General features: G+C 42.8%; 1 protein-coding gene across 1 annotated transcript in view; it reads left to right on the top strand.

Annotated features, from left to right (window-relative positions):
* Positions 1–15,023, top strand: part of cfap74 (cilia and flagella associated protein 74) — a gene marked incomplete at its 3' end in the record, with an annotated part of 58,817 nt that extends 43,794 nt beyond the window's left edge. The window contains exons 27-37 of the mRNA XM_080443915.1: positions 8,464–8,592; positions 10,007–10,116; positions 10,228–10,283; positions 11,049–11,168; positions 11,487–11,648; positions 12,339–12,471; positions 13,034–13,188; positions 13,330–13,462; positions 14,082–14,215; positions 14,459–14,593; positions 14,898–15,023. Of these exons, the coding sequence (XP_080300041.1) occupies positions 8,464–8,592; positions 10,007–10,116; positions 10,228–10,283; positions 11,049–11,168; positions 11,487–11,648; positions 12,339–12,471; positions 13,034–13,188; positions 13,330–13,462; positions 14,082–14,215; positions 14,459–14,593; positions 14,898–15,023 (1,393 nt within the window). The remainder of the gene's footprint in view (positions 1–8,463; positions 8,593–10,006; positions 10,117–10,227; positions 10,284–11,048; positions 11,169–11,486; positions 11,649–12,338; positions 12,472–13,033; positions 13,189–13,329; positions 13,463–14,081; positions 14,216–14,458; positions 14,594–14,897) is intronic.
* Positions 15,024–15,625: the final 602 nt, after the last annotated feature.

The raw sequence follows: 15,625 nt of genomic DNA, 5'->3' as shown, positions 1-15,625 counted from the left end.
TAAGATGCTGTTTCTGTAGCAGTTTTTACCTTTACCTTTTAAAAAAAAGTGTGTAGATTTTTTTTACCTTTTATTTAGACAGGAAGTCAGATAAAAAAAATCTAGGTTTAGGGAAGAAATATGAAGAAATGAAAAATCTACGAAAGTTGGCGCTTCGATACCAGGCAGGAACAATTTGGATGGGGAATTAAATGAGCAACATCACTCTTTCCCTCAATACTCACCTTTGGTGTGCACTTGAGCAAGACGCTCAGTAGCCAACAATATAAGACTAAGTATTAGTGATGAGCGGGCCGACCCGTAACCCGCGTGTCAAACCCGCGGCGCGGGTGGTCGAGTCAGGATTTCAGAGGCAATTATGCGGGCTGCGGGTGAGCGGGTCAGCCGCTCTCACACGCAAAAAAACAACAACAACATGCTTGTTTATTTAGCCCATGACAATGTTGTGCTACTGTAGACATTTAAAGCGACTTTGGGTACTTAAAAGAGCGCTATATAAATCTGAGCTATTATGATGATGATTATCTTTTTTTTCCCACCGCGGGTCGCGGGGCGGGTTGAGCCATAGATTTATATATGGGTTCGCAGGGCGGGTTGAGGCGGGTTGGGTTCCGTGGCAGGGCGGGGCGGGGCGGGTCATGAAAAAACCCGACCCGCACATCACTACTAAGTATAGTTGTACTGGGCAGCTCCCAGTTGTGAATGTGTAACTGTGTGTGAAGCTGGACAAAGATCATTTGTGCACTGGAAACCTAACCCTGGATAAGTAAAGGATAAAAATAATAAACAAATAATTTAATTTAATTTAATAGTAGCTAAAAGGCACCATAGATGAAAGCTATGCTAAAAAACTATATCTTAAGACTTCTTTTGAAAATGTCAGTATTTAGAATCCCGTAGGCTAGGACTGAAATAGGCTACAATACTGAATCAAGTGGAGGACGACATTAATCTCCTTGAGAGATACGAGAGTATCTACTGTACATAGCATAGACGGTAAAAGATAATATGGACGAAGGGACTGGGTGATGGGTGACTTACACCCATTGCTTTTATATTGGTTTGCTGTTTATGGTGTCCTAGTTTCTTTGAAGCACTAAATTGTTCTTGCACTTGTAAGTCGCTCATGGAAAGATTGTCCACTAAATGCCTAGATTGTAAATAACTAAAAGCTTCCTCTCCATGCCTTCTAGTTCTAGCCTTTGACCGGCACCAGAAGATCCAAGGAAACTAGTAGACACGTACTATATATCTAAGAAGCATATCAGATAGAATTGGCCTGTATCACTGCCGTTTATTGATTGAAAAATTCTGCTTCTTAGGTGTAATGTAATACCAAATTCTGCCGTCAAATTACATAATTATCTAATTTCATCTAGGAAAATGAACGCAGGGAAAATAAATTGCTTGAGACAAGCTTATAATGCAATCATTCTCATTCTTCTAGGAGGAATAGTTCAGAAGTTCACATCGCGTATCAGCTTTGTTTATGGTTATGTCTGAGTCAGAGTGACGTGGCCGTGGTCCTGCCTATATATGGGCGTATCGGGTTTGTTTATGGTTATGTCTGAGTCAGAGTGACGTGGCCATGTTCCACCCGCTGGGGCCCTCCCATTAGCCAATTTTAATATAGATTAGCATGGCTATTTATAACTAAACATTGGTTAATAAATATTTCAATGCCAAAATATCCAAAAGGATTTACATGAGTGCACTGTATTATCATTATCGTTATCTTAGAGCAATATTGCTTTCCTCAGCCTCCCTAAAAGCATTTCCGTGTTGAGAAGTAGAACTAGGCTAAAGTCAATTAGTTTCTTGGTAGAAGTTGATGGTGAGGAGATATGAACCATCGTGCACTTTGCTCCCGATGCTAAAGTGAATTCATCAATATTTCCATTTCTTTGGATTTGCACTGATTATGCAATGCATAGTATTTTCTCCTGGGCATTGCCAAGTAGAGCAACTTTGCATGTAATATTTAACACACACACACACACACACTTTATATCGTCACTGTAGGGCAAAAACCTTACATCTCCATGTTTCATCTTTTTATGTTTTTTTCCAGAAATGAATACCCTATTTTATACTTTGTCGTATGACAGTGTCGCGCAAAGCTGCGATAATAGCTGATCTGCAAGCTCACAACACATTGAACCACAGTGCATTGTTAGATCTACTGTATATTTGCTATTTTTTGTAAATTTCTGAAAATGTTCAAAAATTCTCACCTATAATCGCATGCCCAAAATAGGACACCGGGTTGAAAGTGGTTAAGTCTGTATGTGTTCACTTTTATAGCCAACCTAGTTTTCTGCTTTGTGCAGAGTTAAACAACGGTTACTAAGCCCAAATGAAAGGGCAGAGAGAGGAGTGAGTCTAAGGCATTACTCGTACCAAATGTCTTTTAAGGTGATTTATTTTACTAATAACACATACAATACATTTAGGTAAATAGGTAATAAAACCTGGTAAGAGAGAAAACAAGCACAGAACATTCACAGTATTAAGATATGACTTCATCCCATTATGAACACATCAAACATACAATCATTTACAATGCTTTACTTACTATTGACTTTCCACTCTCTTCCAGATGATCAATGGGTCACTCAAGAACCCATATTCGAGGGACAACCCATGGCCAGTTACTTATTGAATCTGAAGTCTGTTCCTAGACAGGCTCCTTTATAAACTTCTCACACAGTGCCCTCCTTCAGGGAGGTTCAAGCAACCGGAAGTTCTGTTTACCCACAAAGCCTTGCGATTGCCTGCTGCTTCCTGTCACAGCAAAGCAGACTGGCACCTTTGCTATCTGTCCAGTCAACCATTTGGCTTTGTTCTCACACAAAGCTTTTGTCTCTTATCTAGGGCCCTACCCCCGCCTAAGAATGGTAGGTTCCTTTGAGCAGCAGGGTGTCGTCTCGGTGCAGACACTCTACTGCTGCCTATTCTGTCACACTAGGCCCAACTTACATAGAACATTTTGGTATATCCTAAAGAATGATAAAAGCACATTACTATGAACAATAATAATTCACTTTTCTCTAGCCCTATGGCTTGGATAATTGAACACCTGCCACCTGAGATAACTGAACCATGTTCAGTTCTCTCACAACCAACCTCTACTAACACCTTTCTCGGTGAGCTTCTTTGGCTTCTTAACTTTCTCAATTTGTAATTTCAAACTTTTTTAATAATCCAAATTGATTTTGGAAACCTTTCCTCCTCCCACTGTTTCCCTAGTAAGTCAATGTCCTATTTAGGGCATGTTGCCATGGCAATTGACATAGTAACTTGGTTAAAGGGTTTAAAAGATTTTAAAATGGCTGATCTACAATCTTACCTTTAAGAAACTTCACTCTGCATTTAAACTTCTAGCCCACATCCCAAAATGCTTTTTATACAATCAACAAATTAGCAATTCAAAAAGGCCTGATTACTCAGATCATGAGTTAACATCAGTTAAGAATAATTTTGTTGCATGGAAGAACCTTCCAAATTATTGTTGCATTTTGACTTAGTGGCATATTGTCGGCAGTAAATTAATACATTTCATTATGCAAGTTATTTCTTCTGGTAATATCGTAAACACTACAAATGATACATTCATTTACACAATATCTCTCGAAATTCCTAAGTAAACAGTCGCTCAAATAAGACATTTCGATTTTTTTTAGACACCACGTTGGCATCTTTTTCGCTTATTGTCCGCACTGCGTACCACTGTCCACAGCTAATAACTGGATAGACCTGTTAGTCAAGCCTATTGCAAAGGCCTAAACCCTTGTCTAGCCAGTCACAGCTGCCATGCCGCTTTCTCATGGACCTTTCCATCTGCACTGCTCCCTTACTCTGAGGGTGGCAGTGCAAATGTCAGTTCGTTCGCCAGCGTCACTTTGCTGGCACCACCAGCCACCAGTGGAACTGCTTTTTTAGCAACATCCAACTGGGGGCTCTTCTCGGCCGCTGCCAAGAAAGAGCGTGGGGCTTTGCTCCACCTGGTGGCCCTCTTCCCCTCCTTCGAGGGTGGAGAAGGGATTGTTAGTGTATCTTTAATCTTCACCTTTTTTCTTCTAGTTATTCCAGCCCCACCAGGACGAAGCATTCTCTTTGCCTGGATCCTGGCGGTAAGAACTGAAATGACCTGACGTAGCACTCCGCCCCTCTCTTTACGAGCGGGCGCACGGATGCCAGTATTTACCCACTCAGACTTCTTTCTGAGGGGTTCTGGGGGAGCTGGTTTGGCGCCCAGTCCCCGTTTTCGGACAGACCCGACTGGTCTGCCTTCGGCGGCTCCCTTCTTGAACGCCACCGGTCCGCTGGTAGCTGGTCCCCTGCCACCTTTCTTAGACGGGCGCTTGGAGCAAACGCCACCCTTGACAGGCCTGACTGGTCTGCTTTGGGCCATCTGCCTGCCACCTTTCGTAGACGGGCGCTTGGAGCGAAAGCCACCCTTGCCAGGCGACTCGGATCCCTTCTTCTCCGTGTTGAGTGGGCTGGCGGCGACGTCCGTCGCAGCAGCGGCGTCTACTGACGCCCTCGCCGGCTTCTCTCCTGGTTCAGCGACCTCCAGTGACTGGCTCCCCTCTGCGTCGAGTGGATTGGTGAAGACTTTCACCGCCGTGGCGACGTCCATTGAAGCTGCCTCCCTGGCGGTCTGCTCATCTGCGACGTTGGCTCCCTCTGGTCGATCCCCCTCGGCTTCCTCCGCAGGCGTCTCGTCCCCAGGTCCAGCTCCATCGATCACCAGTGGCACCTTTGCAGCTGCTCTCACGATCGCAGCGTGGAATGGGGTCTCCCCTGCAGCTTCTCTCGCTTCTCTCGCGATCTCCAGTGGCACCTCCCCCGCCGCCGATGGCTCCTCTCCGCCGGCCGTCACGACCTCCTCGGCGCCTTCCCTGCGTGTCGTGATGAGGAGATATCCCTCCGCCGCGTTGTCCATCGAAGCTGCTCTCTCGATCTCCAGTGACTGGTTCTCCGCAGTTACTTCCTCAGGATTGACCTCCTTCTCCGCGTGGTCCCTCGGAGCAGCGTGGAAAGGGGTCTCTGCCTCCCTCGGAGCGTGGAAAGGGGTCCCTGCCTCCCTCGGAGCAGCGTGGAAAGGGGTCTCTGCGTTGTCCCTTGTAGTAATGATGCCATCTGGTTTCACTCTGAGGACTGCTGGCCCAGCTGATCCATCTGTAGGTGTGACATTCCTACCCCCCTCTGCAGCGTGGTCTGCTTCCTGCTTTATGACCGAATCTGCTGCCTTATCTGTGGAGATAGTCATTTGCCCTTCCCCCACAGCAGGGGAATGTGGATCACCCACTCCGGGCTGTGTGAAGCGGCACCCAGATTCATCCTGGGGTGCCCTCTCTGTCTCAACCCAGACCCCCACTCCAGTCTGTGTGAAGCGGGACCCATACTCATCCTGGAGTGTCCTCTCTGCCTCAACCCAGACCAGCCGACAGGTCTCCCTTATCTTGCTAATCTCAGATTTGTCGGCACGACGGGCACTTCGCTCAGAATCAAAAGTAATCTGGGTAATTTCAATTGCTTCTACTTGGAGCCAACTGTACGCGTGACCTATCTCTCCTGTCGGTAGATCCCGAAAGATATTGGATATAGACTGTGCTTTTTCCATAAAGACTGTCAGAGCTGCCTTACACTTTGGGAGCTCCTTTGAGCCATATTCATCAGGAGCTCGCCCCTTGCTCAGAAAGTCTGCCTCTACTGCTCTTACCTCAAATTCTGACTGTGCTGCTCTCAACCTTACCCTCAAATCAGCTAAATCTGCCATTTCCCCTGTTTGGGTATAAGGTCTCTTAGTTACTCTTAATTCAATGGGCTGTGACAGCAATCGTATTTTTAGCAATTAGTAGTATTGTTCAGCCTTTAGCTATATAACAACAATAATTAATTAACACTGTCTTTAACCTGTAATAGCACCCACCCTATTAGCATTCTATGCAAGAAGCCTTTTAATGGTCTACTTACATTAGTTAATTTTGTTAATTAATACTGGATAGGATATATTTTGCTCTACCAAAGTACATTCTAGTATTTAACCCACAATGATTACCATTGATCCCCTGTTCTTGTACACTAATCATCTAGTTACTCACAGTATCAGTCTATCATAAAGTCTGGTTAAACATTGAATTACTGGTAGCCAATTCCCCACCCCCTCCCAGTGGCTGTTAGCTTAGCACTATGCTAGACAATGGAAAAGTTAGCTGGTAGCAACCCCCACCCCCTCTGGTACGCTAATCAAACTCTTAGCGGTAGCCTGGCTACAAAACCTGTGGTTAGCTTCTAGCTTCTCCCTCAGCTCCTTATCCTTAGCTCAGACAATAGAATCTGTTAGCACGCAGCATCCTCAAATCTACAGTCTTTTCTCCACAGTTTTCGCAAACTGTAGGGCTTTGTTCATAGCACCTGGTTGAGTCTCTCCCCGGTAGGCTTCTCGTAGGCCTGTACAGTATTCAATGCCTCGGTCCTTGCGTCACGCTGTAGGCCGCCGGCTCTGTGTCCTCTTCGCCTCCAAGGAGGTTCGACCCTTCTCCAGGCTGTGTTAGTTGAGACTCTTTGTCCCTACACCGACACCTTTGGTGCTGATAAAACCTATATTAAACCTGTCCCATAACCAGGCTAATAAGTATTTTATTTTGTTACGACTCACTTCTCATCTTAAAGAGACAGTGCGTCTTTACTCCTAAGGCTATAGGAGATTTTTATGCTATGTTATCTCACTAGATAGCACACATTAAATCCAGCCTCTAATGGTTTTCACCATCAGACTATTGGCAGGATCATACAATTATGTGATCCGCTTACAGGACTGACCTAATACCTTTCTAGAATCACATAGGCTCCAAGGGTTCATAATTGTTTAATTACTCTGTAACACTCAATTACTATGTAATTTTACTTTAATTACTGCGTAACACTTAAACTCGAAAGAAATCTAGTAGTTTAATGACTAGGTAATTAATACTTAAACTCTGAAGGCCTTATTAAAAACCAGCATAGTTTAATAAATGCGTAATTAAACGCTTTAAACTCAGTAAAGCCTCCCACAGAGGCATTAATAGTTTAATAACTCTGTAATAAGCGGAGTTCAAACACAGTGTCATTCGCTTATTAACTCTAAGATGCCCCCCACGAGGACACTACAGCCTTATTACCGTGTAACAAGCAGAGTTCCAATTACTAAACTCAGATAAGTTTCCCTGAGACTATCAATAGTTTATTACTGTGTTATACCACGTATAACACGGTTAATCAATTTAAACTCATAGATGTCTCTCTTAAGAGACACTACAGTTTAATCACTTAAACTCTAGCTAATCTCCTCCGGAGATTACGATAGTTTAATTACTGCGTAATTTAACGCTTAAACCCTAAAGAAATCCCCTCCGGGGATTACAATAGTTTTATTACTGTTCCCTGAGACTATCAATAGTTTTATTACTGTTCACTTTTATAGCCAACCTAGTTTTCTGCTTTGTGCAGAGTTAAACAACGGTTACTAAGCCCAAATGAAAGGGCAGAGAGAGGAGTGAGTCTAAGGCATTACTCGTACCAAATGTCTTTTAAGGTGATTTATTTTACTAATAACACATACAATACATTTAGGTAAATAGGTAATAAAACCTGGTAAGAGAGAAAACAAGCACAGAACATTCACAGTATTAAGATATGACTTCATCCCATTATGAACACATCAAACATACAATCATTTACAATGCTTTACTTACTATTGACTTTCCACTCTCTTCCAGATGATCAATGGGTCACTCAAGAACCCATATTCGAGGGACAACCCATGGCCAGTTACTTATTGAATCTGAAGTCTGTTCCTAGACAGGCTCCTTTATAAACTTCTCACACAGTGCCCTCCTTCAGGGAGGTTCAAGCAACCGGAAGTTCTGTTTACCCACAAAGCCTTGCGATTGCCTGCTGCTTCCTGTCACAGCAAAGCAGACTGGCACCTTTGCTATCTGTCCAGTCAACCATTTGGCTTTGTTCTCACACAAAGCTTTTGTCTCTTATCTAGGGCCCTACCCCCGCCTAAGAATGGTAGGTTCCTTTGAGCAGCAGGGTGTCGTCTCGGTGCAGACACTCTACTGCTGCCTATTCTGTCACACTAGGCCCAACTTACATAGAACATTTTGGTATATCCTAAAGAATGATAAAAGCACATTACTATGAACAATAATAATTCACTTTTCTCTAGCCCTATGGCTTGGATAATTGAACAGTATGTGGGTTATTTAAATATTTAACCAATGAAAAAAAAAGAAGTATATTGCAGATACTGTATATAGAGTGAGAGTGCACACAGTAAAAATCATTCATGTTATCTAACTCTGTGTGTACACATGTAACCAAATAAACCCGTAATGACACTGAGAATTTGACTGTGTAGAGTGCATTTGTTGATTTGTTTTGTTGTGTTAACCCCTCCGCTTCTAGGTCAGAGGGCTATGAACTGGGCCGAGCCTCTGTGCTTCACTCGTTTGCATCCTGCTACAGCAGTCACACCGTACCCTGCTTTGTGTCAGACCCTCCAGCCAACCACCCGCAAGCTGAGCCAACATGGAGGTTGGTATCTCGTCAGCTTCCACACATCTCCTGTGCTCTAATCCCCCATAACATCAGATTCACACAGTCACGAGTCACCCTCTGAAATATGTTTGAAGAAACCGATCGCAATCACAAAGACAAACAATGTGTTTTAACGGTGAATTCACACCAGCAGCTGCGAGAGAATGTCTGTAGTGTGAACAATCGTCAAATACAATAAATTGTCTGTGTCCGGGGTATGAGTGCCAACCTCCTAAGTAAGTGAGTTATGCTCTAGCGAGAGCTCTGTGTTCCGAACAGATCAAAGCCAGCAGCTGTGCCCAGGTGGGGAGCTCAGAGGTAGTACAGTACAGTGCTAATGCTTGTCTCTGGCAGATTGTTTGTAAAGGATTTATGCATTTTAGGCATGAAATGGACCATGCATGTAGTTGCTCAATTTTTATGCATTTCACACATACGTATGATAACTCTATTAACAATATTCGCTACTTCCATACAGTAGTCAGTTTCTGTGGTGTTAAATGCATACACCTTCAGAGCACAGAACACTTCTGATTGGCTTGCCACTCTGTCTCGCCACACAGCGACAGCATCGAAGTTTGACACTTTGCTATTTGATGGCTCCACCCTCTGGTGCGGTGGGGAGAGCATCTGTCTCATCTCCATAGTAGACAATGTACTGAACCTTTCTCAGAACGCGTTAGCAAAAGTCCGCTGCTGGTGTGAATTCAGCGTAACCCTGGCGTCCCAATTAAAAAGAAATTTGAAAAACCTTCAAAATAATTTAAAAATGTTTTGTGGTTAACACTGCCTGTCACTGATTGATAGCGTAAGAAGGACATACATGTAAAAAAAATAAAAATAATAATGAACAAAGTCTTATCCCAGTACCAAGGTCAGTATCATAGTCAGTATCATGTCAGTATCATGGACAGTACCATGGTCAGTATCATGTGTATCATGTCAGTATAATAGTATCAGTGTCATGGTCAGTATTATGTCCGTATCATGTATCATGTATCATGAGCACTGTGAGATATGTTGTATCAATATAGTTTTGGTACATTAATCTCACTCTGTTTTCATCAGTACCCTACTTAATTTATACTCTTGTCATATGACAAAATATAAATCATAATCAAAACACTGTTGTGTAGAGTAACAGAGACATGGAATAAATAACAAGCAATATTGCGGAAAGCTAACACAGAGAACACTGACACTGCAAACTGGAATATGCTCACATATACACTGAACTATAAGGACAGGGATTATGCAAATACACTGTTATGACAAGACACAGGTGAACACAATCGCAATTCATGGGGAAATTGAAAGTGAGACAAGGGTGACATCTGGTGGCCAAAAAGTGGTATCTCTCACTACTGCTGTTTCATTGCTTGACATCCATGTATTTGTGTTGTTGTTTCAGTCCACTGAATACACTGTACCTGGAGCTGCGTTGTGCTGCCATACAACCCCACATAGTGGTGATATCAAATAATGGACAGTCCACTGTAAACTTCAATCAAGTAGCAGTGGGTCAGTCATTTAAAGTCTATTTCATCATATGACATGTGTTACGGTGTTCAAAAGTACACAATTTTCTCTGTGTGTACTCTTTGCATTTTTTTAATACATTTATTTTCTTAGGACAGAAAGTGATCAAGAAGTTTACAGTTAAGAATATTTCCAAGGAATGTTTGGATGTATCCTTTTTTCAGGTAAATCCTGCCCAGAGTAGAGCCTGTCACTGAAGTAGCTATTACTGACTAAAGGGGGAAAAACGGTGCCGTACAAGGGTCCGATTTGGGGAAATTCATGCCCCTGATTTCTTATACTTTCACTTTTACAGCTCATGGGGATACATTTTATCCCTGCCTCTGGTCAGACTAAATGAATACATGCATTTCATTTTGGGATATGTAGCTACAACAGCCCACTCGACGTTATGGCCAATAACTCTTGAACCGTAGCTCGTACAATACATTTCTTTCCCCTGGATTCCTTTGGTTCTCACTCTCCATATAGGTCACGGACACTTTTTCCACCATTTTGTAACAAAAGAATTGCGCAACTAGCCGATCAGATCAGTTTAGCTATTTGTTGTGTGAGAAGTATACTGTTGTAGGGCTTAAAGGGATACTTCACTTTCGGGCCGGGGACACATTTAAAAAAAATATTAAAAATAAATGAAAAAAGTTATGGAAAATTCATGGCCCCCTCACGACACGCAGTGTCCTACTAATGTGTGAGGGGGCCATGAATTTTCCATAACTTTTTTCATTTATTTTTAATATTTTTTTTAAATGTGTCCCCGGCCCGAAAGTGAAGTATCCCTTTAAGTGGTTAAGAAAATGCCCCATCCCACTTTGTGTTGTTGTTTTTCAAATCGAACCATGGTTACTGCATTAGTTGTAATGATTTAGTTTTCATCTATGTATGCTTTTCCTTGACCACTGACCTTTGCCCAGCTGAGGTCATCAGTGCTGGACCTGAGTGGTCCATTCTCGCTGCTCAACTCTCTTAGACGTTTTGGTCCTGGAGAGGTTCATACCCTATTATTGGCCTTCACTCCCAACCAGGGCAAGAAGGTGAGATGGAATGAGATTCATTCATTCATTATACACACAACACAAAAACACACTATATGGCCCGTTTGATTGGCGGCGGTAGATGAGTGGGTTGAGGCACAGTCTGGTGATCAGAAGGTCACCGGTTCGACCCACGGCTCACCCATCTGCGTGTTTAAGTGTCCCTGAGCAAGACACTTAATCCGTAACAGCTCCCTACCGAGCACTCTTCAAAAGCCAACTGAGCAAGCCAAGCCTGTTGGGTGAATGTTGGGTGAATGCAGAAAAGTGATTTCCCCTCTCTCCCCATTTGTGATTCCCATGCCTCCTCTCTCCCAGTATCGTGAGACTCTGGCCGTACACGTTCACTGTCCCAGGACGACGCTGGATGTGACTCTGTGTGGGGAGGGGGTGCAGTCTAACGTTACCTGCTCCCCTGCTGGAGACCTCCTTGACTTGGGCTACGTGTTGGAGCAGGAGAGTATCTCGCGTGCTCTCAAGGTCAGTCTGTGACTATTTTGGGCACATTGTTGTAGACGAAGATTCTCAAAAGTAGCTTAGGCCTATATGCTTAATTTATATTCATCTTATGCCGGTGTTGCGTGGCGAAAATAACAGATCTACAAGCTGACAATGCATTGCGCAGTGATGTGCTGTGAGCCTGTAGATCTATTGGCTGGGGTGACATAACAGCAGAATAAGTAAATGTTACTTCACTGATTATGGACTGCTTATAGTTATAGCCTAATAGAATTAGGCTGGCTTTATACAGTGAAATTACTTTCACGCCAATGTACTTGAAACCAAGTTGTACTAGCGTTGCATAGTGTAAAGCCACACACTTTCAGCCACAACAGTTGTAAATACAGCATCTCAACTTTGTGAAATTTGTTTCAATTTAGGCATTTAAGCATTTAGCAGATGCTCTTATCCAGAGCAACTTTAGAAAGTGCAAGATCAGAGTAAATGGCATGAACCCTAGTCATCCAACAACAGAGTAAGTGGACAAATAGAAAATAATGCCAAGAAAGTGATCCAAGCCTCCAAAGTAATTAGGATAGCAAATAAGCATCAAGATTGTAGCTTGTAGATCTGCTATTTTCGGTGCATGACACCAGCATGCAACCAAGTATGACTCAAACCTTAGTGGCAGGTATCCAATATCCATCCTGTTCTCTCCTTCTCGTCCAGCTGCAGAACAGCTCGTGTGTGGCAGTGGGTTTCAGAGTACTGCTGGCCAGCCTGGCTGCGTCCAGGCCTCAGAGTGGAGCTGACTGCTCGCCATTACTGCTCAGCAGTTACCCACACACACAGACCACTGTGGGTAAGGCCTGACCTCAACAAGGCGCTTAAGTAGCGCACCAGAAATAGCCTATCTACAAGCACAAATGTCACGGCGTGTTGTGAGCTTATAGATCGGCTGTTTTTGGTGCGTAACACCGGTGTGCAACTTAAGTTCCTTACACTCCAGGGCCGTTGTCTTTGTGTGACTAATGCGCACAGAAATATCGTTATTTTGTCATGAATACATCCACACAGAACGCAAATATTAAATGAGCGATAAAGCAATGCAAATGTTTATTTGGAACCAGGTTGATTTTCACCGCGAATAAATGCATCAACCTGTATGGATCATCAACTATAATAGTTTGATGTGACATTTTTGCTGATGCATTTTTAGATTGTTGTTATTATTATTACCCTTATTATTACATTTATTATTATTATTATTATTATTATTATTGTTATTATTCATAATTGTGTACCCGTCCCTTAAGTATACATTGTGTATATTCTCAGAGTTAAATTGACACCAGACACCAGGGGGATTGTCACCATGTCAAGTTTGTTCATGAGGGTTATTGTTCCATGTTGACCTGTACCAGGAACCCAGAACCACAGTGGGCTCAGTGTGTTCAGTGTGAGTCCCATGAAAGGCTCCGTAGCTCCAGGAAAGAGCCAGGAAATCATTGTCACCTTCCAGCCTGACCACCCATCTATCCACTACTCTGACAGACTCACCGTGGAGCTCAGCAACAAGGTCACTTGAACACATACATTAAGCACTTTCACTATTTTGGGCACGTCATTATAGGCACACATTGTTCAAAGTCCACAATGTGTTGTTTGTGTGCCAATACACACAGAGCCAGACTGACCCTCAGCCATTCTCCTCCTACAGAGTACAGTGTGTGTGATGGATCTGAAGGGTGCTGCCTGCTCCCACACCATGTATGTGTGTGGAGGAGACCCGCTGGCAGTGAACATTGAATCTCTGCTGCCCCTAATAGGAGACAGAAGGACTGAGTTCACAGGTAGTCACTGCTGGCAACTCCCAACCTTCTCTTTCTCTTGCTCGCTTTCTCTACCTTTTCTGTCTTTCTGTGGCTTGGTAGATGGTCTGCACAAATAGATTTTCTCTCTTTTTATTTGTGTTTTCATTCATAGTCCATGCTCAGATTCATCACGACTTACGACGATTTAACGGGAAGTGATAAAAGAGTACAATGTTCATTGTGGCGATGTGCATTGAATTGTGAGATCAGCTGGAACTGAGATCTGAAGTGGGAATGTGGGAAACAGAATATCTATTATATCTATATATCTATTAACATCCAATATTATTCTACTGTATTACAGAAGAAGCTAGTACCCTATCCTAAACCTACTTCTCTATCTGGGAAAATCTTTCATTTTATTATCACATCATAGCTTTGATATCTTTTGAGCATTCAATATTTCCAGCTGAAATACAATGCTGTGACGTGTTGAGCTTGTAGATTGGCTATTTTCGGAATGTGACACAATGGACATCCAAGCAATCAGGCGTTACATTGAGAACACTGATGCATTCGAGCCGCTTTCTTTCTTTAAAATCACAAGTGTGGTGGCAGTAACTGCATCTTTCTCTCCTCTCCATGTGTGGTGTGCTAGACTCGGAGAGGTCAGAGAAGCCCATCGTACCTGTGCTCCTGACCCTGAGGGGGGTTTACAGTGACGGGTCCATGAGACCCGCTGTCAGAGAACTGGAGGTGGGCTGCATCCGCTCCACACATCCTGTTAAAAAGGTACAGTAAAGGATCAACAGATACAAAACAATCCAGTTATTTTGAGTAGACAGTTCACTCCTGAGTCAGGCAGAACTAATGTCGGTCGGGCTGAAACCATTCATACAAAGCTCATAATGCCTTTTAAAGATGTGTTTTCAACTCGATACCGCTGTGCAACATTTAACCATTTGTTTTAGTTGAACAGTTATCACACGAATGTCAGTAGTCTACTTTAGTTGATGGCCATGTCTGTTGCCGTAGAATGGAGAGTTTCTTTGGGACAACTTGTTGAACTTGCAGCAGCAAGGCTTCACCGTGGAGCCCAGCAGAGGCACCGTGGAGCCCGGCCAAAGACGTACCATCACTGTCACATGGACGCCCCGTTGTGGCCATAAGGTAGGGAGTAAATCATTGTAAATTAGATACTTTTCAAACCTCCATAGTATGTCTGAAGTGAGAGAGCACTGCTTAGTAAATTCTAAACAGTAGGAAAATAGCATACTGTGTAGTATGTAGTACGTTAGTGTGTGGTTTCGGACGCAACCAATGCATGTGGGATATTTATAACCACAGAGTCCACTGTTGAAAACTACAAAATGACCTGAAGTTAGTATGCATCTCACATACTATTTAGTAGCTACTACACCATGTACAAATTGACAGATTGTGTGTGTGCACGTGTGTGTGTGTGTATTTTCAGCCCAATGAGGTGGCCCAGGTATGTGCACCTCTCACTCTGAGGGGGGATGAGACCGAGGTTTTCAACGTCACCTTGCTGGCTCTGCCCTGCATGGCTCCTACAGAACACCAGTCAGTGAAGGACTAACACAAATAGATTACATACAAAATTATGTGATTTTGTACTTATTTGTTACATTTGTATTCTGATTCTTACCATGTATAGGTAGCTACACAATGAGAACTTCATTATGTCATGTGAGACTGTCATTAAATTAAATTGTTTGGCTGGCTCGTCTTGTTTCTTGTTTAACATTGTTCATGTTTAACATTGTTCATCTAAGACTCAAAATTGTGTTTGCTGAAGTAGTTCCAATTTTCAATACTTTTACTCCACTACATCTCAGAGGCAAATATTGTACTTTTATGCCACTACAATTATTTGAAAACTTTAGTTACTAGTTACATTGCAGATTTTGATTACAAAACATACATTAACCACTTCAGCCTTATTTTCAGAAGATTTTATATATTTGAAAACATTTTCATGCCAATATATTTGTGCTTTTACTCCAGTAAATGTTGAGTAGGCTACAGGACTTTTACCTGAGTATTTCTACATTGTGGTATTGATACTAAAATGTGAGTACAAGTAGCCTATACATGATTTTGTACGAGCCAAACACACTATTAAACCATTCTACTGCTATGGTCTTTTACAACTGTGCACACAAGTGTCCGGGGGCCTAT

Source organism: Gymnoscopelus braueri (genome assembly GCF_963280865.1).
Source record: "Gymnoscopelus braueri genome assembly, chromosome: 12".
NCBI lineage: Eukaryota > Metazoa > Chordata > Actinopteri > Myctophiformes > Myctophidae > Gymnoscopelus > Gymnoscopelus braueri.
Note: the sequence above shows the minus strand (reverse complement) of the source record. Positions and strands in the feature narration are given on the sequence as shown.